This window comes from Notamacropus eugenii, chromosome 4, assembly GCF_028372415.1.
Source record: "Notamacropus eugenii isolate mMacEug1 chromosome 4, mMacEug1.pri_v2, whole genome shotgun sequence".
Classification (NCBI taxonomy): domain Eukaryota; kingdom Metazoa; phylum Chordata; class Mammalia; order Diprotodontia; family Macropodidae; genus Notamacropus; species Notamacropus eugenii.
Genome location: NC_092875.1, coordinates 250934959 through 250962009, shown reverse-complemented (window position 1 = coordinate 250962009; position 27051 = coordinate 250934959). Strand labels below are relative to the sequence as shown.

The window sequence follows — 27051 nt, the reverse complement described above, 5'->3', positions numbered from 1 at the left end:
GAAAAGGGCAACCTACAAGGTCAATAAGAATAGTATGTGGCATGAAATACTTCAATGGAACAAGGACTGGCTGGAGGCAAACCTAAAGGAAACCTAGAAAGAAAAAGAATGTGCCGGTAGTGACAGACTTGTAGGCAGTCAATGGAAAAGAAGAAAAGCAAATGTAGGGCACCTTTACAGGCTCTCACAATCTAACACAACTTGTCCCTGACCGACTAACTACCACCACCACCACCCTCAGTCCCACCCATCTCCCCAAAAGGCAATGAATGGCTTCAACAAATGCATGGGAGAGAATAATCAAGCATGAAAGGACATGACAAAAATCTTCTTTATGAAGATCCTTAACCAAGAAAGGTAAGTAAAACAGATTGTAAAATCAGATTTTGAGAAGTCATTCATTTTTATGGGATAACTTGTTGGGAGTTAGGGATTGCTAAGTGACTTCTGCAAATTTCTCCAAAGCTCTGAATCCCATGGAGGTCACTATTACCATCAGGCCCATTCCAACATTATGTCATCCCAATCAGCTACTTTCAAAAAGTGAAAAGAACACCTCTGTCACAAAAGACTCACTGAGTAGCTCTTCGGAGCAGGAGATACCTTTACTGAATACATCCTGGTATTCAAAAGCTTAGTTGGAGGGGACAGCAGCAAAACTGCACATCACAATGGATTGTCATCTGCTGCCCCCCCCCCCCACACATACACACACAAACACACGTGCGCAAACAGTCCTTCTCATCTGTGTGCCGTGCACTCTTCCTTCTGCCTAGAAAATTCTCTCTCTTGCCTCTCAACTTATTCAATGTGTCCCCATCTTTTCAAAGATCAACTAAAAGGCTCCCGTCTCAGATCACTCCCAGCTAGTAAGAACTTTATCAGGCCTCACAAAGCACTCCTTTTTGCACTTTTTCTAATGTGCTTATTATTTATTGAGCATCATTTCTATGTAGTCAATTTGTGTCATAAAGATCTTATTTATCTAAATTCTGAATTTTCCCCACTGCTGGGCACTGCCTACTTAATAAATGCTGCGGGAATTAGAGTAATCCCTTAAAATGGTATTTAAGCACTGTCTTAATGGTGAGAATCATGGTAAGATTTTTGCTTAGTTGTTTTTCAATAACTCAATTTAAGAATCATCTGGTTTATCCCTTTTCCATATCACAATTTTTTTTGTTCATAGGATCACAGTTTTAAGACTGAAAGGGACCCTGGAGGCCACTGAATCTGACTCCCTAATCATTCACAGGAAGATCCTCAGATCCAGGTGTTATAAGTGGCTTCCTCAGCATCATACAGATAATAAAATTGCAGGGGGCCAGGATTCAAACCCAAGTCTTCTGACTGCAAAAAATAAGTCTTTTTTTCCACTTTAATTTCTATCTTGTTTGAAAAAAAAAAAAAAAAAGGAAGATACATAAGCTACTGTTACCAAAATGAAGAAATTTCTTTTATGTTGTTATTTGCTCTTAAAAAAAAAAAGTTGCCCAATTCCTTCTATTGATTGGGAATACTTTAAAAACGTTTTCTCAATGCCATTGCACCTGATGCAATAAAAACCCAAAGGGAAATAATTAATCTAAAAAAATCTAGCTGCTTATGAGGGTAGCAGAGGCAACATAAGACATTTAAGGATAAGAAGTAATCAATCTGTCATTTTCTAGAAATGAAGACAAGAGGGCAAGAAGACTTAATCTTTAACTTAAATTTAAGAAGTACAAATTCAATTCAGTTCTATAGTAGGGAGGCAATCCCAAAATAAAGCTAGAATTCACTGTGACTTAAATAGCATTGTTTGTTCAGCTCCCACACTTAGAGGATTTTTAGGTAAAATTTACATTGGATAAAGTAAGTTCAATGGTATTTTTAGCTTAAAATAAAACCCCACTCCCATCTCATCATCCCCTTCCTGAAAGGATCCCCACTTGTTCATCCATTCTAGTCCAATCCTCAAACTCCTTTACCCCCAAATCCACATATTTTCCTCCTACTTTAGTGAAAACCCACCACACAATTCATCGCAAGAATATCTTACAGGATATCCATTTGTTTTGCCTCAGCTCCTACATTAATCCAAACAATAAGGGCCTTTAGAACATTCATAAATAACCTGCTGCTGCTGCTGGCACCTAAGAGCCAAGTGCAGCAATGTTAAGCAACAACAAATTTCATAGTTCAAGAGGCACAGTTAAGGAAAAAGGTTGCTCAGAAAATCGCTCTCATTTAACACAAAGATCCTTAAAAATTGCATGAAATCAGTCAAGTAACTATAGAAACCAATTTCTTCAGCTCCATATCACACGTCTCACACCTCAATTGTCTTTATTATCGTCTGCTGTCAGATCCTTAATCAGAAATGTGAACAGGCTTGATGATTTATTCAGCAGGGAAAAGAATCTGTAGGTCAAGTGAAAAATTTCACACACACCCCCATACACACACCACATCTTCAACCTTAGGTACTTTCATTTCATTCTGTTCCCAGTAGCTCTGGGGGCAACTCCAGTGAGATCCAATATTAAGGCTCAATTAAAATAAGCTCCAATTAGTGGAGCTTTTTTCTCTGAGGCTAGAAAAGTCAGGAAATGGATATTGGGAAATGTAAAAAGTCAGCTACTGAGAGGAGGCTGCAGACATAAATGAACTTATTTGTTGATTTCTACAGTTGCTATGCAGAGGCCTCTGGGAGTAAAAGCTTAACCAGTCTAAGCTATAAACTAAAACCCCTGCAGCTAAACATGAACTGTGTGAAACAAGGGCTCCATTCCAGAACAGAAAACTGCTGGGGGCCCAGAAAATTAAAAGCCAGAGGCATTTTCCATTTAAAACTAAATCCCAGTACCGCCTCCCAGCCAAAGAATTATAAGCAGTATCAGATTTACAAAACGAACAATTACCCTGGAAAAATGTAGCCTATTGTACAGTCCCAGATGCTAAATCTCAAAAGTTTCCTTTTTTTTTAATCCCACATTATATTCCTACCAAATGCACTGCTATACTTTACAAAGAACCATTTCTAGACAGGCCTGAGCCTTGGAAATAAATTTTAAAAGGAAAGCTCATAATTCATTGACCTTATTTGAAGTACTGCCCTTGCCTGTGGCAGTTCCTGTCCTTCCCCAAGGCCTCTGCAAATGGTATGCCACAGCAAAATAAACCCTGACCTAATTGCTGGCAGGCGAATGCTGCTGCCACCCTTCTCTCAAACACAAAGGCAGAGAGCATGGCGAGCTCTAAGTCTTACCTCTTTGGCTTTCTGCTTTAATCGCAGCTGCTCTGGATCTTCTTTATTAGAACGACTCTATCAAAGGAAAAGAAAATTGTAATAGAAATTACTAGCATCTAAACACCACGGCAGCCGTTAAATATTTAATAAATGACAATTTTCTCTTGTGATTGAAAATCCTAGCTCCAGGGGCAAATGCCAGAATCCAGGTTTGGTTCCCCACCTCCTGGTTCTCCCCCTCCCCTGTGCTCTTCAGCTGGGCCTGCTGCTGTTCTAGCCTGGAGGAAGCTTATGCTGAAAGTGATGCTAACACTGTCAGTCAGGTCCAGTTGAGGCATGACGTTGCTCATGTCAGGAGCTGACATCAAAACCAGATGGCATGGAGAGAGAGGAAAAGAATGATGATTTTAGACTCAAGTACCCCAACCAAACTGTGTTGAACTCCTAGTGAAACCCTTTGGGAACATGGTGCAGAGGAATTCATAAGCTGTTTCAGGTAGTGTTAAGTCAAGAACAGAGCATGACTTTCAACAGGACCTCAACCTCCTAAAAGATCTGCTTCTTTGGACATAGAAAAAAAAGAAAAATGAATAATCAAACCTTCTTTATCAGTTCAGTAATCCATTAGGGTTTAAACTCTCTCATCTATTCAACAAATATTTGTTAAACATCTTCTATGTTTCAAGGCAAGAGGTAGCATGACCTAATGGCCAGAGAGCTGGTTGAGAAGGCAAGAAGCTCCCAGATCCAAACCCTTTCTCTGACACATGGTAGTTATGCAATTCTGGACAGCCACTTATAGCTCCATGTCCTAGGGAAGTTCTCCATACCAGAGCAATCACAGTCTCCTCCCTTCATTCCTATGTTTCAAAGCACTTATGCTAGGTATTTCAAAAGACATCAAAAGCAAGAGCGGACCCCCATATTACTATAGGGTAGATAAGAGGATAAGAAAAGAACACATGCAAGACAGAATATAATAATTCTAGTAGACTATCAGCTTCTTGAGGACATAAATTGCTTTCATTATTTTTTGTGTCCCCAGTTCTTAACATATTATCTAGCACACAGAAGATGCTTAATAAATGCTGACTAAACTTCAATGCTGTAAAAATAGATGTATGCGTTTTAGCTGCCAACAAGCTCAAAAGTTAGCAGTAATTGGGATAACAAAATAAAAAAAGCTAATGTAATCTTGGGCTCCACTAAGAGAGGCATAGGTTAGATTTCAGGAGTAGGGAGGTGCTATTCCAACTGCACTCCACCATCATCAGACCTCGTTTTACCATGGTGTTCAGTTCTGGGTGCCACCATTTAAGGACACTGATAAGCTTGAGAGTGTCCAGAGGAGGGCAACCAGAATGTGGAGGTCCTTGAATCCACATTATAGGAGGATGAGCCAAACAAACTGGATATGTTTAGCCCAGAGAAGGCTTAAGGAAAGGATAGTAAGACCTAAAGTATCTGAAGGGCTGTCATGTGAAGAAGAGATTAGCTTGCTCTGTTTAACTCCAGACGACCAAGCTAGGAGAGACAGGTGAAGGAAACACACAGGCACAATGTCAGGGAAGATGTCCTATCACAGCAGATGAGGCTACCTTAGAGGTTCCGCTTCCTATAGTCTGGATAACTAATTGTCTAGCATGGTATAATGGGGATCCCTTTCACATATGAGTTGAACTAGGTGGCCCATGAGGTTCTTTCCAACTCTCTAATTCTATGATTCTGAAAAGTGCAAAGAAAGAACTTTGGGGATTTAGGACAGATGCCATGTTTCAAGCATATAGGAAGAACTAATAAATTCTGTAGTGAGAGAACAGAAAAGGATCTCTTCCTGACCCCAACAGCCATCAATTCATAACCAGGAGGATTGCATTTAAACACATGCAAATATATTCATCTTGACAAAGTTATTCAACCCATATAAATCTAAGCTAAACTTTATTCTAACTATGAAATTCTGCAATCACTAACCAAACAAAAGGCAAAGTGCTTTCCTTTGTTGTACATGTTTACCTGCTACTAATTTCACTGAGTAACCTCTTGGCTATTTGTATTATAGGACAACATAAAAAAAGAATTAAGATTTAAGAACACTGTCATTTTAAAAGCCTCCATTAGGTAGCTGCAAAGTTCTCCTTGGAAGTAAAAAGTTAATTAGTGAGAGCTCTAATTTTAGCTCCAATTCTACCAAGATAACTTTATTTCAATGCTAACCAATGCAAATAATATTTAATTATATTGAATAGGTCCAATAGTAAAGAATCCATAATGGAACTATGATTGAGTAGTGGAGGGACTTCACACCACCAATGTATACTACAAATGTTTTAAACTTCCAATTTTAGTTGTCTGAGATTCAAAGAAGTTAAAAGATTTGGACACTGCCACAGAGTGTGAAAAGCAAAATTTGAATCTAGGCCTTCTTCACTCCAAGGCCAACATTATCCATTATGTCATATTGCCTTTTGAAATACATATATATATATATATATATATATATATATATATATATATATATATATTTACATCAAGCTGAACAAGTCTGTGTGTTTCAGTTTAGCACTACTGCAAATTATATACATCCCTTATTTTCTTGAATGTTACATAAGCAAGGCATTACATTATGACCAACAATATCCTGATACTAGATGGCAGAAAGTTTTTCAGTGGTTTGGAATGGTTCATTGTTTATAGTAGCTGTTTTTTTCTGCCAAGGAGGTGGGAGAGGCACCACAATTCATCTGTATAACAATAATTCATATCAATAAAATATACTAACAATAATATTATATTTGCTTATCATAAAGCAACATCTTGAATTAGACTGTGTTCTTCAAAAAATGATGTTAACTGCCTTAGAGATATTAAATCTTACTGGGGTATGTCAGAAGTAAAGACTATCTCCAGACTAAACATAAAAAATTGAAGTGACTTGCTCAGTCACAAAACAATCAGCTGGCAGAGAGTAATTTAACATTAAGCCAGTAAATTCACAAATTTATCCTCTAAATCAACATCCCCTTCTAAACTGACATTTCTCAGTCCTATCCCCCCAAAAGAGAAATCTCCCCAAAGAATGTAGAGTGGTAGAGAGAAGCAGGTAAAAGGTGTTTTTATTTTTAGGATTTCTATATTTTTAAGAATGAGAAAGAAATTGTTACACCTATAATCACAGGATTACAGTTTTAGAAATAGAAGGGATTCTAATGATTCTTTGCTTGTAACACCTCGTCTTTTCTTTGTCCAAGAGAACTGAGGCCAACAAGAAAGGATCAGTGGGATAGCAGGTGCTAATAATAGCAATAATGCAGTTGAGGGATAAGAGAAATGAAATGTAAAATAAGCTAACGGCTGTGACAAGGAGGCTATACTATGAAACTAATCACTTTACTATTGAATACTTACGAGGAACTTGGAAGCTATTATCCCTGCAAACTCTTTCAGTGAAACAGATAAATGTTCCTCATATAGGTAATTCAAGAAAGGAATGGATGGGTTGGATTAGACCAAAAGACTGCAAAGTCTCTTCCAACTTAGATTCTATGAAACTGAGTGAGACCTTAAACACTTCTTTTGATTATGGAGGATGTCAAAGAAGGAATAGGAAATGACACTGAAGAGTTACAAAGTAAAGGGATATGCTTTGTAAAATCTCAGCCTTTTAAGGTTTGCTGCCTTAACTCAGAATTGTAAAATCTCTAAAATAACTGGCAGGGACACAGCTGGTAGGGACACTTCGGCTATTGGAGACTACTAATGACTAGAGGCTTGCTTTCCTAGGATTTAGAGCTTGAAAGAAATTTAGAAATTGTTCTTGTTTTTTTGTGGGGAAGCTGAGAGTCAAAGAAATTAAGTGACACGGCCTGCCCAAGGTCCCACTTGGCATGAGAAGTCCAATACAATATTAAATAAAAATCACTAGCTCATACAGCATTAGTACTCTGATTTTAATCTATGCCGTCTTTTATATTAACATCAAATATTTTTGCTTCTTCATCCCTCATTTCACTCCTTTTTTCCAATAATATATTGCTCTCTGCTCCTCAAACTCCCTTCTCTCAAATTCTGCTTTGCACATTAATAAACCATTTTAAAAAACCCTAGAAAGGTTATACCTCAATGGATATATACTCTCAACAGACTAACATGACTGCTCCTACTGCCCTCAACCATGTAGATTGAGTTGATATCAAAATCAAGATTTCTAGGAAAGATTTGAGAATAGGTATAATTTGTCTAACAAAATTAAGAAGGCAAGCATCAAATGACCTCATTATCAAGTTACATTTGCTGCTAAGATAAGAAGGCCCCCACCTTAGCTGCTCTGAGCAACATCTCTCGTTCTTCTTCATCCTTTCGCTGTTTTTCAATGTGATCCAGCTTCTCAAGAAATCTAAGTTGTGACCTGGTATCACTAGACATGACATAATTTTCACTCTCCTGGAAAGAAAGAGACAATGATTATGGAACTGAGTTCCACTTCATACATATAGCTCTTTGGATAACAAAAGCCCATGATTATAACACTAATAGTATTGTAAGGAGATAATACAGCATGTAAGGAGACAATATTTACACATCTGCCACCTTCTACCAAGAAGGTCTTTTATATCTTCTCTAGAAATGGAGAGATATTAATTAAGGGGTTATTTTTCCCTAAGGTTTAGGTGAAATTAGTAATCCCTTTGCCTGTATCTTAGAATATCAAAACAGGAAGAAATATCATCAGTAAAGAGTTGAAAATAAGATTTAAGCTACAAACTACAAAATCTAAATTATGGAATCTAGCACTCATAAGATTATAAGGAATCATCCATCCCATGGTTTTCAACATAATCAAACCAAACTTAAGAATGTAGAAAGAATCGGGCAAGTCACTCAACCCCAATTGCCTTGCCTTCCCCTGCTCCAAAAAGCCAAAAAGCCAAAAAGCCAAAAAAAAAAAAGTCGAAAGAATAGAGAGGCAAGAAAATAGCAATAGAAAAAAAAGATAGCAAATAGTCACTTCCCCTAAAGATATTCTTATAGGAGAATGGTCTCACATATATTTCTGTTAAATTCCTGTTAAAATTGTTCCTTGTGACAAGTTTTTTTTTTTAAATTTAAGTTTTCAACATTCATTTCTATAAAATTTTCAGTTTCAAATTTTTTCCCCATCTCTCCCCTCCCCACACTCCAAAACTCCTTGCATTCTGATTGTCCCTTCCACCAATCTGCCCTCCCTTCTATCACACCCCTCCCTTCCCTTATCCCCATCTTCTCTCTAGTCCTGTAGCGTAAGATAAATTTCTATACCCCATTACCTGTATTTCTTATTTCTTATTTCCCAGCTGTATGCAAAAACAATTCTCAACATTTGTTCCTAAAACTTTGAGTTCCAACTTCTCTTCCTTCTTCCCTCCCCACCCATCCCCACTGAGAAGGCAATCAATTCAGTATAGGCTATATATGTGTACTTCTGCAAATGACTCCCATAATAGTTATGTTGTGTAAGACTAACTCTATTTCCCACCATCCTGTCCTGCCCTCCATTTTCTTCTATTCTCTATTTTGACCTTGTCCCTCCCCAAGAGTGTTTACTTCTAATTGCTCCCTCCTCCCATTTGCCCTCCCTTCTATCATCCCCACCCCTGCTTATCCCCTTCTTCTTACTTTCCTGTAGTGTAAGACAGATTTTCATACCAAATTTAGTGTGCATGTTGTTACTTCCTTGAGTCACATGTGATAAGAGTAAGCTTCACTTTTTCCCCTCTCACCTCCCCCCTTTTCCCCTCCATTGGAAAAGCTTTTTCTTGCCTCTTCAATGAGAGATAATTTGCCCCATTCCATTTCTCCCTTTCTCCTTCCAATCTATTCCTCCTCTCACCCCTTAATTTTATTTTTTTTTAGATATGATCCCTTCCTATTCAACTCACCCTGTGCTCTCTGTCTCTCTCTCTGTATATATATATATATATATATACATATATATATATATATATATATATATGTAAAAATATGGAATGCTTCACAAATTTGCATGTCATCCTTGCACAGGGGCCATGCTAATCTTCTCTGTATTGTTCCAATTTTAGTACATGTGCTGCCGAAGTGAGCATGTGACTTAAGTTTTTTGTAAAATTCAGAACAAAATAAAACCTTATTTAATGTTACAATTATTATGCTAGGTCAAAACTTATTGTAGTTAACATATAACTGGATAGGTATGTCTAAGAAGAACAAGAAATGTTCCATTAACTCAAATACTCTGGGTTAAATAGTGAAGAGTCTCTAGATTTGGTATTTTCTAATATTTTTCATGTATATCACACTACAATTTCACGTCCCTCCACCTTTTTTAAGGAGGAACAAAAGAATTTAAAAAAAAATTCTTCCCATCAAGTTTTAAAAAAAATTCTCCCTACTAATGTTAACTCATTCATTTAATGATGACCTTTATAATAAATTTTATAAAGAAGTAATGTTTCTTGAAACATTTAATCCAACAGCTAGGTATTTTTTAAACCCATTAAAATCATAAATACCTTCTGTCCCCATCCCCATCTTTCTTTCATTCTTATAAGGGTTTCAATTAGCCAAGGGAGGATAGAAAAGGTAGTGAGTTTCATATGTCCAGAATTCTACTTATAAAATTCAATTTTTATTGTTTGTATTTAAACAGATCAAAAGAGCATTACATACTTAAAGTAGAAAGGATGGAACAGTACTACTTATTTTGCTTAGAGTCTAATACAAAAAGAATCCTCATATGCTTTATGGAGTTAAATAATACAAGTTAAAAGTATGGAATAAATTACAGGCCAACCATAGAAGTATATAAACAAAATCACTAGTGGTTTCTTAAATACCTCATCTTTACCCATTTTCATTTTCAGACACTCTGAAGATAGTTTACTGACAGGATTTAATTTAAAATGGAACACAACACACTAAATGAAAGGGGGGGGGGGGGAGTACAAATCAAGAGTTTTGGCCCCATCTCATTGCCATGCTGAGATCTCCCCTACTCAAATACAGCTTCCCCTGGCATAACCCATCTTTCTTTACTTTTCCAGATGTTGTTCCACAAATGAGTTCCTCCCTCTCTTCTTACTGAGAACCTAACCTTAAATAGTAACCCTGACCTCACCACCTTCCTTCCTGTCTACCCAGCTGGTAGACCCAGCTGAATTCTTCATGCATGAACAGAAAAAAAGACATGCTTCACAGAATTTTAGGACCACTATATATTAAATACTCTACTAAGAATAAAAGAAACAACACAGACCAAATGCTATCAGTGCCAAGAACTAAACCATATCCTACGAAGGAAATATGGCATCTTCCTATTGGGGGGCAGAGTGAATGATCTTTAAAAGCAAATGGCTTGTGGGGAAGGCTATAAGGCACATCTCTTCAGTGGAAAAACACCTGGAAGCAACATCAATTGCAAATTATATTCCTTAAACCCTCATATGTGACTTACTGTCTCTTTACAGAGTTTCATTTACATGAACAGGAAGCACTGCTAGAGAGTCTGTGTTAAAGTACAGAACTAAGGAGAGCAACCTAAGTGAAAGAGCATCAGAAAAAGTATAAATGTCAACAGCAGTCAGTGACAGAAGTATTGTCCCTTCATAAGTGTGGCAAGTGTATCTGTTACAACAGCAGAACAGAGTAAAAAAAATGATGCTTCAGATGAGTTCGAAGTACAAGAACGAAAATAAATCTATGCACCATGGGCAAGGGTGATGACAATCAAAGCATTCAAAACACAAGTCAAACATGGCTAAATTTAGGCAAAGAAAGATGCAGTAGCTGCCTCTCTTTACCTGAATTCCTTTCATAGGGGAAACACAGGGCAATGAGGACAGTTGTATGGGACAGAAAGGTGAGAAGGCCACAATTTTTTTCCCAATGAGATCTTTAAGGTAAAGAATATGCTACCCAGCTTGCCAGGAGCAGAAAAAGTCCTAGAACAGACTAGACTAGAAAATAAGTTCTAGCATAAAAACCATACACAACAGCATACTGAACGGTATTCAGAATGCTAAACATGACTTTCTAAAACAACAAATTCCAAAACTTTGTTACTTAGTATTGAAAGACTATGTTAAAACTTATATAACAACAATCCAATGAAAATGTAGCTACACTGAAGCAAGCATACTTAAAACAACAGTATAGCTGCCTAAAAAAAAAAAAAAAGCATTAGAGGAAGAAAGAGCATTGCTCAAAAATGTAAAAAGTAACAAAGCTTTAGAGACTGAAGCTCATTTTTAATCCAATGAAAAAAACAGTTAATCAAAGGTACAAATGTACTTCAAGATAGATTAACATTAGAACCTTCACATGCAAAGTTTTCAGTTCAGTCTAAAACTAGAGAATAATAAAGAATATACCCAACTTCACTCTCCCGGGGGCTCTGGAAACAGTGCTCTTGATCCCTTAGGTTTTGTTTTTCCAGAGTTTTTTCTACTGCTGAATTCATATGGCTGTTGCTCAGCCCAACAAATTTTCACCAAAAGAATTAGCATGTCATTTGAGGACCTCAGCCATAACAATCCCATCCTCCCAAGGTCCAAGTGAAGTACAGAAAGTAGGGCAATTGCTCCAGGGGACTCACCGGTGATGTGGCAGCTGATGTTCCCCTGGATTCCTCTTAACCTAGGACTAGAACACCATGGCGGTGACCATACTACAAACCCCAAATGTTTTAAGATCTTTCATCTCAGCTTTTTTTCATCCACATGCAATCTTACTCCAAATGCGGTTATTGGTATTCCTTGATGTAGGAAAAGAGATAGGCTATTCTCTATTACTCACCACCCAATCATTTCTTCTCCCCAAACTAACAACTGCCTCCAGTGGTTTCATCTTGAGAACGGCTAGTGGGTATGAGCACATCACCAGGGACACTAGGCATTTGGCTCTATGATTTTTACAAATGCAGGCAGCCATGTTCACCAGGGACATCAGCTTTCACTCAGCAGATTCCTGTGCCACATACTGACAGTGGACATGAATGATAAACTACAGCCCTGCCATTTTTACAAAACAAAAAGGGAGCCAAGCATGGCACACAATTTATTTCTCTTCCAACATGAACTTACTGAGGTGAAACCTGAAGTTGAAAGTTTTAGCATCCGCCAACACAAACCTTTGGATAAGTACTTAAATTACACTTTAATTCTACCTTTCCATGTGTACATATATCTGCATGTTCTAAACTATGAAACAATTAAGAGTATGAATGACTTTACCCAAATATCAACTACAGAATGATTTAACTTGGCTAGTTTCCTTGGGAATATATTTAAAATATGAAGAGACACAATAAACGGACCTTTTAAAATGGGAAAGAAGGAAAACAAGTACCCAGAATTCCTTAATGATTTCCTTTACCTTGCAGGTTGTCATTCGATGCTGAGCAATTATAGTCAGTTTCTCTATAAGGCCTCGTAATCGCTCCTGTGTAGCATGGGAGATCAAGTTCACAACATCAGAGTTAAGTTCCATAATGTCATGCCTTTTACCTGTGGAAGCAGAGAAAATCCATTACATGTTTTAGCAGTAGCTGATAATTGAAATAATTAGCACAGCAGGTATTCTGTTCCCCCTGGAAGTCATACCCATTATGAATAAAGGTTTGGAGATTATGATTTTCCTGGTAAAGTCACAACTTCAAAGATCTTAGACATTACATTAATAAAACTTAGCCTGAAGCTTCAGAAAATATAGACATTGTTTCACTTAGCCCCTAGAATCATTCTCCATGCAAGGTCATTTATAGGACAAAGTTAATAAGAACACAAATCAAGTCTAGTGTTCAAGGGGGAGAACAATAACTGTAGAAATTAGTGACATATTCTGTTAATTTTAGTAATTTTTAAAATAGAAAATTACATCGCACCCTGTTTAACACAGTAGATGTTAACAATTCATGCCATTTATTTCAACGACTTTGGAATACGAGTATTTTCTCTATGTGCTTGTAAACCCTACATGTTCCTTGTTCATGCTTAACTTTATTTGTGCCTATGAGGCCACTGTTTCTATGAAGTTAACAAGCAACCTAGTAGTCAATTTATGCGCAGAATCAGTTTCCAAAGTATCATCTCACATGTGTCCATTTGAAAATATCTTACCTGAACATGCATCTTACTAACCCCTTTGTTATTAAGAGGGGAGGGTAAAGTTCCTTGATTAAATACAGAAAGAATAGTTTCATGAAAACAATTTGTACTACGTACCCAAAGGCAAAATATTACTTCAATGCTTCCTCATTAGTGGCTAAAGAGTATTTCTGAAGTGTGTATCCACCCATCTGCACTACAAACTTAAACCTATTAATATACATACAACAGTAACCAAATTAAAAGTCTTCGGTGCCAAAAATGGCGTGTGTTTGATTTTTGGACACAGTCAATATGGGAATTTATTTTGCTTGAGTATGATGAGAGTTTTATTTTTCTTGGGAGAGAAAACAAATACTTGTTAATTGGGGGGAAAAATTAATTAAAAATATAAGTACATATGTGATCATGCACACAAAAGATCATAAGATAAATCTTTATGTTCTCACCAAAGAAGACAACTCTCTTTTTAAACTCTTTTCAATTAATAAGACATCATTTTAATGCAAGATAGATCATTTAAAATACTGACTTTTGCTCTAAAGTTTGGCAAAAGAGTTTAGTACAATAGTTTGAGCCTCTGTCTCCACATCTGTTTGTTTTTCTGAAAGAATTTGTTTTAAACCACAAAATGCTTCATTACACCATTTCAACCTGGGAACCTATAAGCCAGATAATAAGACAGCAGAATTAGAGAAAAGGCAGTTCTGATGAGTCTGATTTCCTCTGCAAGAATCTGAAAGAGACTGTTCCTCTCCAATAGGAAGTAGGCTGAAAAACCTACAAAGCTTCCCACTACCCTGCTCGATGAGATTTGATTTGTGTTCAAAAGACTAACTGATCACAGAATGAGAACTGGAAGGGATCCGAGAAACTGTTTAGCAAATTCCCTCTCATTTTACAGATGAGGAAACTGAGGCCCAGGAGTTAATGGACTTATTAATCCAGGTCACATGAGTAATGTCAGAGCTGGACTTTAAAATCCATCACTTTTTCTATTACACCACATTGTTTTACTGCTTTCTCTGAAATGTTATAAATTCATAACCACACAGAGAAATAAAAGCAGAAAATACATGTCAAAGTCAAAGGAATGATTTTGGGATTAACCATTCTGGAGATAATCATAGAAGGCGGAAGGAATTTTAATACAAATATTTTAAAAAAGGGATGAAATGATATGTTCTATGCTGTGTTAAAAAAAAAATTAACAATTCACATTTATAGTAACAGTTGCTTTTTCTGATGGTATCTATAGACCAGAAAGATACTTCTGAGAGACAGGACATTAAAGTAAAAAGAGCTCTGCGTTTGTAAAGTGGAAGAATAGGAAAAACTACTTTCAGGATTGTGTCAAGGATTAAATCAGGGTCTATAAAGTACATCGCAAACTTTAAAGCATCACACACATAAATATAATGAAATGAGATAAGACTTATAAAGTGCTATGCAAATCTTAAAGTGCTACCTAAATGCTATTATTATACACTGGTTATTATTAACAGCAGTTAATATATAACAATATAATAAAAACAACAGCTCCCAAAATGTGGTCCAGATATCCCTGGGTATCTCTGAGACTCTTCTCTGGGAGTCCATAACGTCAAAACTATTTTCAGAATAATACTAAGACCTTATTTGCCTACTACAACACATTTCTTTTTCCAACTACATATCGTGTCATATATTTTAAAAAAACAACATATCACAAAAGACTGACTGCAGAAGCAGATATAAGAATTCAACTGTCTTCTATCAAACCAGACATTAAAGAGATTTGGTGCTGCCCTCCCACTCCCAAAAAGTTGTAAAACAATGTTACTCTTCTCACAAAATTTTTTTGGTTTTGAAAAAGTTATTTTTCATTTTGAAATGTTATTTATGTTAAAATATAATAGGCTAATTTGTTCACTTTAGATGGTATGTATGTGTGTCTATATATACAGATACACATATATAAAAATGTCCATTTTAGTTCCTAATATGGTAAATATCAATAGATACAACCTGTGTAAACAAAAACTCTATGGAGTACCTCAATTTTTTAAGAGTACAAAAGGGTCTTAAGATCAGAAAATTTGACAACAGCTTATTTAGAGTTAAATGATCTGGGTTGAATTCCTATCTCTTTTTATCTGTGTGAGCTTAGGAAAAGTTATATGCCCAGTGTGGTTCTGATATATATTAAGGACTATATAACTATAAATCTGTATGAAGGTGCCTTGAAGTTGGCAAGGACAGACATTCTAAATAAACAACAACCAGCTTAAATTTATGAAAAATAGAAAGCTCAAATAAAATACATCCCCCCCCATCCCTATTCCACAACACTCTGAAAATGCTTACAGAAAAGTTTCCTTTTTTACATTGTATTATAAAGTTCTACAAATGCAAATAAACAGCTACTGAGAATGTCTGTTTGAAAACAGTCTCTACTCATTTCAAAGATAGTCTCAACATTGTTCACTAAGCAGCAAATGAAAAAATACATGCTGAAGTAATTGAAATCACAAAAACAAATAGAATAAATCACAGTTAAATACCATTTAAACAAATTTTATTTTTATAAAATAAAAAGACTAAATATAAGTTTTAAATTAGGCTTATGAACCTTTCATGAATTATTTGCATATATTAAAATTCAGTAATATGGAACATTGTCTTGTTTTATCTTCTAATATTACTCACAGGGACTAGAGCTGTTTTTCATTCTAATTCTTAGGATAAATGGCTTTTTTCTACTTTTGTAAAATTAAGATCTTAGTCTTCACCAATTTTCTCTTTTAAATGATTTTACTTAAATGAAAAATCAATTTTTACCAGAACATATAATGTAGCTATAAGTCTATGATTTGAACTAGGGAGAAAAACCCCAAAGCTTCCTAGATAATTCCAGAATGAACACTCCCTACAACTTCGTCATATTAAAATAATATGATTAACAGTGTCTATGCTTCCTAAGTAGCTTCCCTGTCTCCCAGTCACAAAATACCTGACGCCATAACAATGCCCCAGATTATCAGGGTGTCTGTGCCAATGCTGATGCCTTCCCTTCACATAATCAACATTTTTTATCAAGTTAGAAATAAATTTCATATGGAGTGAAGCAGAAAAATGGTGCAACAAAGATGTCTACCTTTACCCAACAGCCAACAAACACATCTCTTAATGACAGTAGTCCCATATGGGGGTGAATCACCACAGATTAGTAACTATGAAAAAAAAAAAGGTAAAAGATCTGGTTTACCCCAGCTATCTCTACATAAATAATGCCAGATCCAAAGAAGAGGTAAGCAATCGTCCCATTAAGGAAATATACAGTCACTACTCAGTATGAATTTGTGTTGGAACTGAAATTTCACAACTAGCATCTACTGACCTTGATCTCCTCTTTGGAAGATTAGCAAATTTTAATTTGTCTACAACACTAAAAAGGAATAAGTCCTTCTAAAATCAAGCTGAGAAAACTGTGCTTTTCATGCTTGATTTAAATGTCTTGTAGGTACTCAGTACATTTTCTTAGATTAACTGAATATAAAGTATATTTGGCTTTTTTTTAAAGATGCATAGAAGATAACGGAAGGCAAGAAAGACACACAGACAAGCAAGACAACTTTGATAACTACAAGTTGAAACTACCATATATTGTCAATAGGTGAGCTGTGCATAGAAAAACATTTTCATGTTACAATCTTTTTTTTGCTGTTCAAGTATGCATTAAAAATTTTGCATGTTTTGGTTTAGAATAAAAATAATTTTTTAAATGTGAAATACACTTGAATTGTAATTTTAAAAATTACATAGACAAAGGTTAAATCTCAAGAAGTCTAGCCTTATGAGATTTTTGCATCAACTTTTCAAACAAAAACAAAGATCCTCATTGATTCATGGTCAAAGCTTACCTGTATACTTCCTTCAATCAACTGACCAAATGGTGGAGGAGAGATACTATCTGGTTAAACAATGAGGTAAGGGGATAAGAAAATCATATATCCCTCCAGTTATGTCAGGATGTATATCTCCAAGCCTGAGACCCAGATTATTGGCATTTTCTCTGCCATCTCCCTACAAAGGTAAAATGGACTCCTGATAATTTCTTAGACCTAATGGAAAACATCTTTACTTTCCATAGTCATAAGTCCTTTTAAGACTGAGATGGGATGAATCTTATTGTAGAACTAAGGTTTAAAAAAAAAAAAACCAACCTTTGCTCTCCTTGGCTAACTTTTATGTGTACGCAAGCACACATACATACACACATACAGACACCCTTACGTCACATCTCCATATAATCTATTTATATACGTATACACATGATAAATGTGTATGTGAATGCATGTACATGTATGTATGCACACATGCATACACACGCACCTTTATGCCACATCCCCATATAATCTATGAAATGCTAGAAAGGACACATAACATAGAAGTGTGTATGGGTCCACATATGAAAAGATGCAAAGTCCTCTACTAAACCAAAGGAATGTGAAAAGATAATGTGTCCTTTTGCTATCTAAACTAGAAACTATACCAAATACAGGGAATATGTGTTTGTGTACATGTATAAATTATTTTTCAGGTTAAAAATAAAAACCCACCACATATATAAAAATCTGAAGCATCTTCTTTAAGTCTCAAGGAGTTCTGGGGCCATTAAACCAGGACTAGGTATTCTTGCCTGGAAAGCATCCAGGGGAAAACCCCTTGATAGCTAATACGGTCAAGTGTGGCAATTAGCATTTGGTATCTTTTTCATCATATGCATTAATACCACGCACTTTACTTGTCACAGAAACATTCACACTTACCAATGTCTAAAATTCTGTTTTGGAGAGCCCCCGTAAAAAGGAATGGTTCTTCTTTATGAGAGCGAGTCAGTGTGCCGACTAATTCAGAGTTTGCTGCTAAGATGCAGGCGTTTTCTTCACTGAGGTTGACTCCTGCCATGGAAGTGACGTCATTGATGTCATCTTCATCTCTAACAGAAAGACAAGTTCTTGCTTTGTTCTTTTATGTAATTTAGGACAGGAAGAAAGTCTAAGACCTATTCTCCTATATGTGAACTATATATTGTCTATTTACTGGACCACTAACAGAAATTAACAGTACAATCTACTACCACTACGGCTAAAGCACATTCTAATCTGATAGAAAGGACCTTAAGACAACTTACCTTTCATAGCTCTCCTCCTCTTTCCCTCTTGTCCCCTCAATGAGAGGGATCAAAAACATCAAAAGTACAGCAGAACCACAACAGAACCTTTCACCTCCTTCACTCACAGTGGTTGTATCCACTCACAGGCCCATCCCAGTCAAGACATTTATCCAAGACATTGGCACTAGGTTATGAGGGGGAAGGAAGAACTACCAATATGATACAACTTTGGAGAGATCCATGTGACAGTGAAAAAAATCAAAGGGTTAAGTAAATGTCCATTAAAAGACATGGATAATGATAAAGGAATGATATGCTACCATTTCTTTTCATGCAGTAGGAACAGGTCCCTGAAACCATTTCTAATAGGACTTAGATAAATGTCCCTAGAGAGGCATTTTGATACTAATAAATTGTAACAAAGACAAGACCAAGTAAGATTTTTTTCTTGAATCTACCTTTTCACATTCTCTGTACATAGAAAAAAGAAAAAATTAATCCACACTCTCCAGATGAGTCACTCCATTAAAAAGCACAAAAACAAATAATTGTAGAGTCTAACATGGAAAATCTACAATTTTTGGCTAGCTGTGCAACTAGCAGGAAAAAAAGCAGCTAAGCTGTTAAAAGAAATACTATATGGCTACAAAATCAGAATGTCTAACTTGGGAAGTTGGGAATAATCTAATCAATAAAAGCATCCTTTTCACCATAAGCACTGCCAAACACTTCCCTTATCACTCCACACACACAGATACAGTAAGACTATTTGTTTAACCATGATGGCATAAACAAGTTATTATTTCTCTTTTATAAAAACAGGAAAAGCCCCAGATTAGAAGTCAGAGAACTCAATTTGGGTCCTGGGCTCTGTTCCTAACTCATGCAACTTTGGGCAAATCATTTAACTTCTGAGGGCATCACTTTGTCATCTATAACATATGGGCTGGGAGTTGAACTAAATTACTCTGGCCCCTTCTCAATCAAACAATTCTACGATTCTATACCTGAGCTAAATGCTCTACGAAGAGATTAAATTACCATCCCTGGGGGATTGCACCTATTCAAGGAAAGGGGGAATAAAAATATCATTGTCAGGGTCAAATGCCCAAGAGCTGATGATCTCAGTGTGTAGCCAAATGGTACTAACAATTCCTATCCCAAAAAACACAGTCTTGGAAACAATAGTTGAACAAGTGGAAGACGAGAGCAGGTCGGATACATTGAAATTATATAATTAAAATCTCAAATATGCCAAGTGGGAAACAGAGGAACTGGTATATGTTTAAAATTTTTTAAGAAGTTAAAAGTTCACATCCTAGCATTTCCTAAATGCAAGGAAAGTTTACATTTAGATAGAAAAAAAAATCTATCCAAATTAGTGAGGATGGAGGTTAGGATCCTTTAAATTATAAAAGATTTATAGGACATTAAGAAACAATTGAAGAACTAATTCTGAATTTATGTAAGTAATAAGTTGCATTTCAAAGTTTAAAAACTAATACATAAACATTTTTTTTCAGTAATTTCTGATTCTTCTGACCCCATTTGGCAGTTTCTTGGCAAAGACACTAGAGTGATTTACCATTTCCTTCTCCAGCTCCTTTTACAGAAGAGGAAAATGAGGTGAACAGAGTTAAGTGACTTGCTCAGAGTCACACAGAAAGTAGCCAGATTTGAACTTAGACAGATGAGTCTTCCTGACTCCAGGCCTGGCACTCTATCCACTGTACCACCTAGCTGCCCCTACATAAACATTAGGGGTTGTACATTTTTTACAAGTCTAACTAGGAATTGGTTATAGTAAAATCGAGCTATATTTGGAGTCTAAGGATGAAGGTTCAAATTTTGGCTTGCTACTTCAACTGATTAATTATGTCCTGTCACATAATCTGTGGCTCTAAGTTTCCTCATAGCATAGAAATGAAGGGGTTGAACTAAATGATACCCAAGGATGATCTGGACAATCACAAAGAGGTGTTAAGAGTGAAATAAAGGGGAATTCCTGTTAGTGAAGAAAACATTCTAATCAGCCTCAGTTCAATTACTAGGTAAGCAATCCTTAAGAGCTCATTTCATGTCTGTTGTCTTGTTTTGTTCTCCATAAAATGAGAGGCTGGCTCTCTACATATTATCTAAAGCCTCTGCTAACTCTCAGACATGATGATTCCAAGTACCATAACAGACATTTTCATATTCAATGGCAGTGACATCACATTCAAGATATGCTCGTATACAAAAGAAAGAACCTTTCTTTCTGTAGGTCTTCCACACATACTTGACAGAACTTCAAGGTTCTCCTCATCACAATTTAAATAACTGACCATTAGAAAAAGATAAATTAGAGGATATTTAAAAACTGATGATAACTGCAGACTGGACTAAAGATGTAAAGTCATCCTTCCCTTAAAAATATGGTTACGATAGTTTGATAGCATAGCAGGAAAATAAAACACAACATAATTTTTATGCCACTGCTTTAAAGACAATAGATATGTGCAATCAGGCATGGATTAAAGCCAGATACCAAGGCCCTTAAATCTACTTCTGCTGAGAACTTAGACACAGGCTACAATCCCAGGGCCAGCTATGTGTTCCTTTAGCATGAAACATGATGGCAGAAGGAGACAAGTCTCCTTGGCTCTTCAGTGGACCCAAGGGAATTAGAAGATGATTTCAGTAAATGAAGATGTCCCTCATTTTCCTAGAATTTCTTTACAATTTTTCTCCACAGGCACACGGGGAAGTGCCCCTACAAGATATGTTGCCTGCTTTACCTCCTCCCATCTGGCCCCAGGCTGAGCACAGCTCCCTCTAGCCCCGCTGCCAGTTGCCATGGTAACAGACAGTCAGGAGAAGCAGGAGAGGACCCTGCTGAGGGAAAAAGTGCCATACTGAACAGCACCCTGTATGGCTGAGGAACAGATTAAAAACTCCTCTAGAGGAAGGAAGGAGATAGCCCTGAAGGAGACAAAAGACACTATATATTAGTAAGGGAAGGCAGCAGTACGAACAGGATTTCTAAGCATGGGGTAGGATGGAAAGTGAGATTCATAAAACATAATTCCTGAAAAGATAGTTTGAAGTCCTTTTGGACAAATTTTGGTTTATTTGAGGAGACAGAAAAGTGAATACTGGAATCACAAGGCTGGAAGGGGTTTCATGAGGTCTTGCATCTTAGCCCAGCACTTCTCAACCAAAACTATGTTGTTTTACGTATAAAATCTCTGCCACAAACTGTTCTCCATGGCTTCAGCACATAATACTAGCCAGCTTAGGGGATAAGAAATGGGATTAGAGGGAACCAGAAGTAGCAGAAACAGAATGCAAGAAGAAGGGAAAGAAGAAAAGTCAATTTGTGTTTATAGATCTTAGAAAGTAAAAATTTTTGCTAATAAAACGTTTTGTAGATTGGTTAAAAATCTGCTGAGGATACTATCTAACCCCTCTACCTTTTGACAACAGTAACTTTAGTCTAAACCTAGGAGAGAGACTATGACTTTCTTGTTGTAGTTCAAAGCCAGAAAATTTCATAATCTCCCTTGGTAGATTACTCCACTACTCTATGTCCATATGGCACTTTACACTGTAAATAGTGGCAGTCTGGGAAGTGTCAGCAAACAGACGTTTGTCAAGTACCTACTATCTGCTCAGTAAGGACTATAATGTTTGACCCATACAAACTTCAAGATAATTTAGAAATAAACTTTACTCTTATTGTGGAAAGTCTTCTGACAAGGATGGTTTACTCTCCAACTTCTAAGCTAATTATTAAGATCATTTTATTAAAAATTCAGTGGAATAAACAGTTCTCAAGTGAACAACTGCAAACTACTGACAACCATATGAAGGAAAGTTCCAAATCACTAAAAAGAGAAATGCAAATACTCGAGATACTAGCCAAGGTGATAGTAGTTGGAAATAGTTATTTAATACTGAAGGGACTGAGGGAAGACACACTAGTCAGTAATGGGGCTGGCCATTTGGTGCAATTCTGAAAATAAATTTGGAATTATGTTTAAAAAAAATGGAGTGACAAAAATGTTATTGCCCTTTGAACCAGAAGTCTTACTGCTTAAAGAGGTGAAAGACAAAAAGGTCCCCTATGCGCAAAAATATTCCTAACAGATTTTTTTGTGGTAACAAATATTTGGAAATAGATGCCCATCATTTGGGCAAAAGCAAAACTAACTGCAACGAAGTAAATGTGATTGAATATGACTGCGTCTTAAGAATTCAGAGAAAAAGGAAAAGGATTTATGAGAGGCAGCACGTATAAGGCCTCAGCCTCAAAAACCACAGAGACCTGGGTTCAAGTCTAACCTCTGATACATAGGACTCTGTGCATGTCATTATCTTCTCCACGTTCTAGGAAACTTTTGGGTCTAAAAGTTATAGGGAGCTATATTGCTAAAGGGAGTTTCCTCATCAAAGAGTTCCATCTATCAATCTAATCAGAGATTCTGTTCATAGTCCCTGTGGAAATACTTATATAAACTGATGCAGAGTAAAGAAAACTAGTAAAACAATATACACAATGTAGATGGAAACATCAGTTTTTATATCCCTAAAACTTTGTAATTAAAATGACTGAGCTAGGCCCTGAATAAAAGTCAAGGAGATGTACTTCCCTCCCTTTGTTGCAGGGGTAGGGGACTAAGTAGAGAATACTGTATATACTGCCAGATAGAGCTATGTCAATATTATTGAACTACTCTCCCTACCCCCCATTTTAAAAAATTTTTGCTACAAAAGATGGCTTGGAGGACAAGCTAGGAAAGAGGCCCTCAATATTATCAACTTCTATTTAGTAATGCAAAAAGACCTACCTTTAATCACTGTAATTGTTTTCCCTACACAGAGGGCAAGGGTAAAGGGAAAGAAACAATCATTTATTAAACATCTACTATGTGCCACACACTATGCTAAGCAGTGTACAAATATTTTATCTTCATAATAACACATTTTACAGTTGAAGAACCTGAGGCAAAAAGAGGTTAAGTGACTTGCTCAGGGTCACACAGCTAGTATTTGTCTGAGGTTGAACTTGAAATTTAGGTCTTTCTAACTGCAGGTCCAGCATTCTATTCACTGGGCCTTTACATGAAAGGAGGATTATTTTTTAAATCAATGTGATGCAAAACATCAATAAAAATGCAATCTTTAAAAAGTCAATAGCACTATCCTCATACAAAGATAACTTAAAATATTTTCTCTTGTTCTTCTTTATCCACTGTGTGTGCTAGACTTGGAGTCAGGCAGATTTAATTTCAAATCCTACCTCATATAGGATACTTACTTGCATATTGTGAGACCTCTTGCTAAGACATAACTTCTCTTGGCTCAGTTTTCACATCCACAAAATGGGGATAATACTAGCACCTACTTTTACAGAATTATTGTGAGGAGCAAGTGAAATAACATATGTAAAGTACTTTGAGAACTTTAAAGTGCTGTATAAATTCTATTATTATTAATAGACCTTACACAATAAAATTAGCAATGCCCACTTTTTAACATCAGGTTTAAAAGGCTCCTTTCTTCCACTAGAACATCATCCACTCACTTCCCTAGCATCAAGAAGAGAGCATAGGTTATGCCACAGCTGCTCAGACAAAACAGAGTCTGAGTTTTAACAGGTAAATTCTATGCAGTAATAAAAAATGTTCACCTCCATCAATGTTGCAGCTGCTTTCTCGGCAAGAGAGGAATACTGGAAAATGAGGTAGTTGACAAGTAGAAATGATACCCCCTCCCCAACAGTAACTAAGGAAATAAGCTCAAGTCTATAATTCTGGGAAGACAGAACTGAAAACTGGCTATATTCTTTTTAAAATAATAATAATTTCTCTTCTAATTCTAGGGAAAGTCTGGTAAAAAGAAACCTCTCGATTATTCTTACTAGTCAAAAAGAGGAGTAGCCTAAGTGGATGAATTTCCAGGGCAAATAAAACATTTGCTTTTTTCTCATTACTTCCAAATTCCTTCCCTAATAAAACAGAATTGTTACCAGTTTTGATCTCTGGGATTCAAAACTGACTTATGACTAACAGCTCCTTTCTTTTATGGTCTAAGAGCTAACCAAATATTGAAGGGATCAAAAGGTAGGGAAGGAGAAGCAAGGAGTACAAATAAAGTCCAGATTTGACAGTTCACCCCCAAATAACCGAAGGCACACTGTCGACACCACCATCCAACCTATTCCCAGTCAATCACAGACTACTATTTGACCACAGCTTTACTGGCAGTGCCACACTCTCTAGTATTCCAAGGAGTCTCTAAAACACAGGTTGCTGGCAAAAGGTGCTACCAAGTAAGCACCTAAAACTCTGCATCATACAGTTTATTTAACTAGTTTATTTATCTCGCTAAACAGAAGTCCTTTTATACATCAACTTACTGTATGGGCCACACACACTTTGCTCCCTTCCCCTAGGTAACAAAACAACAACATTTTTGTTTTTTAAAAAGATTACAAATGAATTAGTGTTCACAAGGAATTAACTCCAGTTGTTTTCAGTTTAAAAATCAACTTCCTTGTTTGAGCTATTAACGCTTCAGAATTATTTTCTAGAACTGGAAACAATCAAGGTGTTCTATAGTAAGAAAATGGCCAAACTGCTACTGATGTGATGAAAGTTAATAACAAGAAATCAAGATAATGAGTATAGAGATATATTAAAAGGCAGACAGAATAATGTAAAAACATGAAGAACTATACACTATGTAACTATATAAAAGGGAAAAAGCACACAAGGAGGGATAAGGAAATAAAAGGAAAAAAGAACAAGGTTGGGGGAAAAAAACTACTGAAAAGTAGTCATATTTATCAATAGGTAGAAACCATTCAAGTAAATACTTTTAAATATATGCCATTAGTTTTGTTGGTATCTGAAGTTAATAACTGGAAGATCTTATTCCTTTAAAATTAAAGTTCAGAGAAGGAAGCTGCATTCTCTCTACTGGCAGAGAATCTCACTATTCCAAGCTGCACAAAGCAATTAAATTCCTTAAATTTGGGAAGGTAAGCAACAACCAAAACTTCTCTCAAAAGTTTAATGAAAATAATTCTTTGACCTTTCCCACTCTGCCCTCATGATCTTTAAAAAAAAAACAAACCAACTTTTATTGATGTTTAAAAAAACAAAAATATTGTTGTGAGTTCCTAACTACTTCTTTCTTTTAAAAGGTGGAGGAGAGGTGGGAAGGTAGTGGATATCTGATCACCTCTGAGATACCTTCCAGCTCTAAATCTACAGTTCCACTTCACACACCTGCTAAGAGAACCTTCCCTGGCTATAAACAAAGACTTTTAGAAAAGCAAAATAAATCAACTTCTGAAATACTTTTAATATGCCTTCTTTTACTACTCACTTATTCTACTACACTATAATAATGGACCTTAATTGACAGAGAAGAGATAAGAAGATGGTTGAAATAAGGGTACAGCCTGGGCCAAGGAATGGACATGGAAAGGTAGCCACTACTGTATTTTAATAAGGGTTTTAAGACAAAAACTGTATTAAGAAACTATTCTGACAGACATAAACAGAATCAACTAGGAATGTAAAACAAGAATACATATAGTCTACAAAAGCAGACACTATCTAAACCCAACTATTTTCATCCCCACAGTATTCTGTCACAGTAATATTTACTAAGTAGCACTTAGTATTTTCTTAATTGAATTGAGACTATTAAAAAAAAATAAACAAAACCAATTAGCATTCTAACCTCATTATTCATTAACTATCTGGTAGGGTAACCTCCCCTTTACACAGCTTAGTCTCCATGACAGGAATTTAATTAATCTCCTTGTTTAGTCATCTAGCCATGTTCAACTCTTCATACACCATTATGTAGTTTTCTTGGCAAAGATACTGAAGTGGTTTGCTATTTCCTGCTCTAGCAGATTAAGGCAAACAGAGGTTAAGTGACTTGTTCAGAGTCACACAGCTATAAAATATCTGATGCCACATTTTAACCCAGGTCTTCTTGATTATAGGCCTAGAGCTCTTATCCACTAAGCCACCTAATTGCTTCCTGTCTCCTTACATACCTCACATATATTATACAGATTTCTGCCACCATATTTTTTTCTCATGCTATTCCATTTGAAATTCCCTTTGCCCATCATGGTTTTAATCCAAACCCTATACTCTTCCAGGGTCAGTTTAGTTCAGTATCTTTCATAAAACATCTATGTTGATTTTTCTCCTATTTTGAAATCCCTCTGCACATAAATCTTTCATTTGTATTATCAAGTGTACATACCATCTATTGTCTAACTTGCTCTTGCCTCCTCACCAACATCATAAGATCCTGAAAAATGAGAACCATCAATTTTGGCAGTTTCCAGACCACCTAATATACTGATTTGAACATAAAATACTTAATAAAATCAGGTCACCATCTTACTGAGTTTTATCACTAAATGCTTCTTAGATATGATCTTTAGCCATTTCAAAACACCACATGAGTAGAAACTCTCAAGCCATTCAAATTTCTTCAGGAATCTGCATGTAGTTTCCTTGCCTAAAGTA

At 36.1% G+C, this 27051-nt stretch overlaps 1 protein-coding gene and 1 non-coding gene across 3 annotated transcripts in view; both read right to left on the bottom strand.

Moving 5' to 3' along the window:
• Positions 1-27051, bottom strand: part of TAF4B (TATA-box binding protein associated factor 4b) — a 188960-nt gene that overhangs the window by 75577 nt on the left and 86332 nt on the right. For both annotated transcript variants that reach the window (XM_072604453.1, XM_072604454.1), the window contains exons 10-13: positions 18162-18331; positions 12620-12750; positions 7550-7675; positions 3251-3307 (exon numbers count right to left, since the gene is read on the bottom strand). In XM_072604453.1, coding sequence (XP_072460554.1) covers positions 3251-3307; positions 7550-7675; positions 12620-12750; positions 18162-18331 — 484 coding nt within the window. The remainder of the gene's footprint in view (positions 1-3250; positions 3308-7549; positions 7676-12619; positions 12751-18161; positions 18332-27051) is intronic.
• Positions 9227-9333, bottom strand: LOC140502944 (U6 spliceosomal RNA). Its single transcript, XR_011966661.1, has one exon. It is a non-coding gene; the product is annotated as a U6 spliceosomal RNA (small nuclear RNA).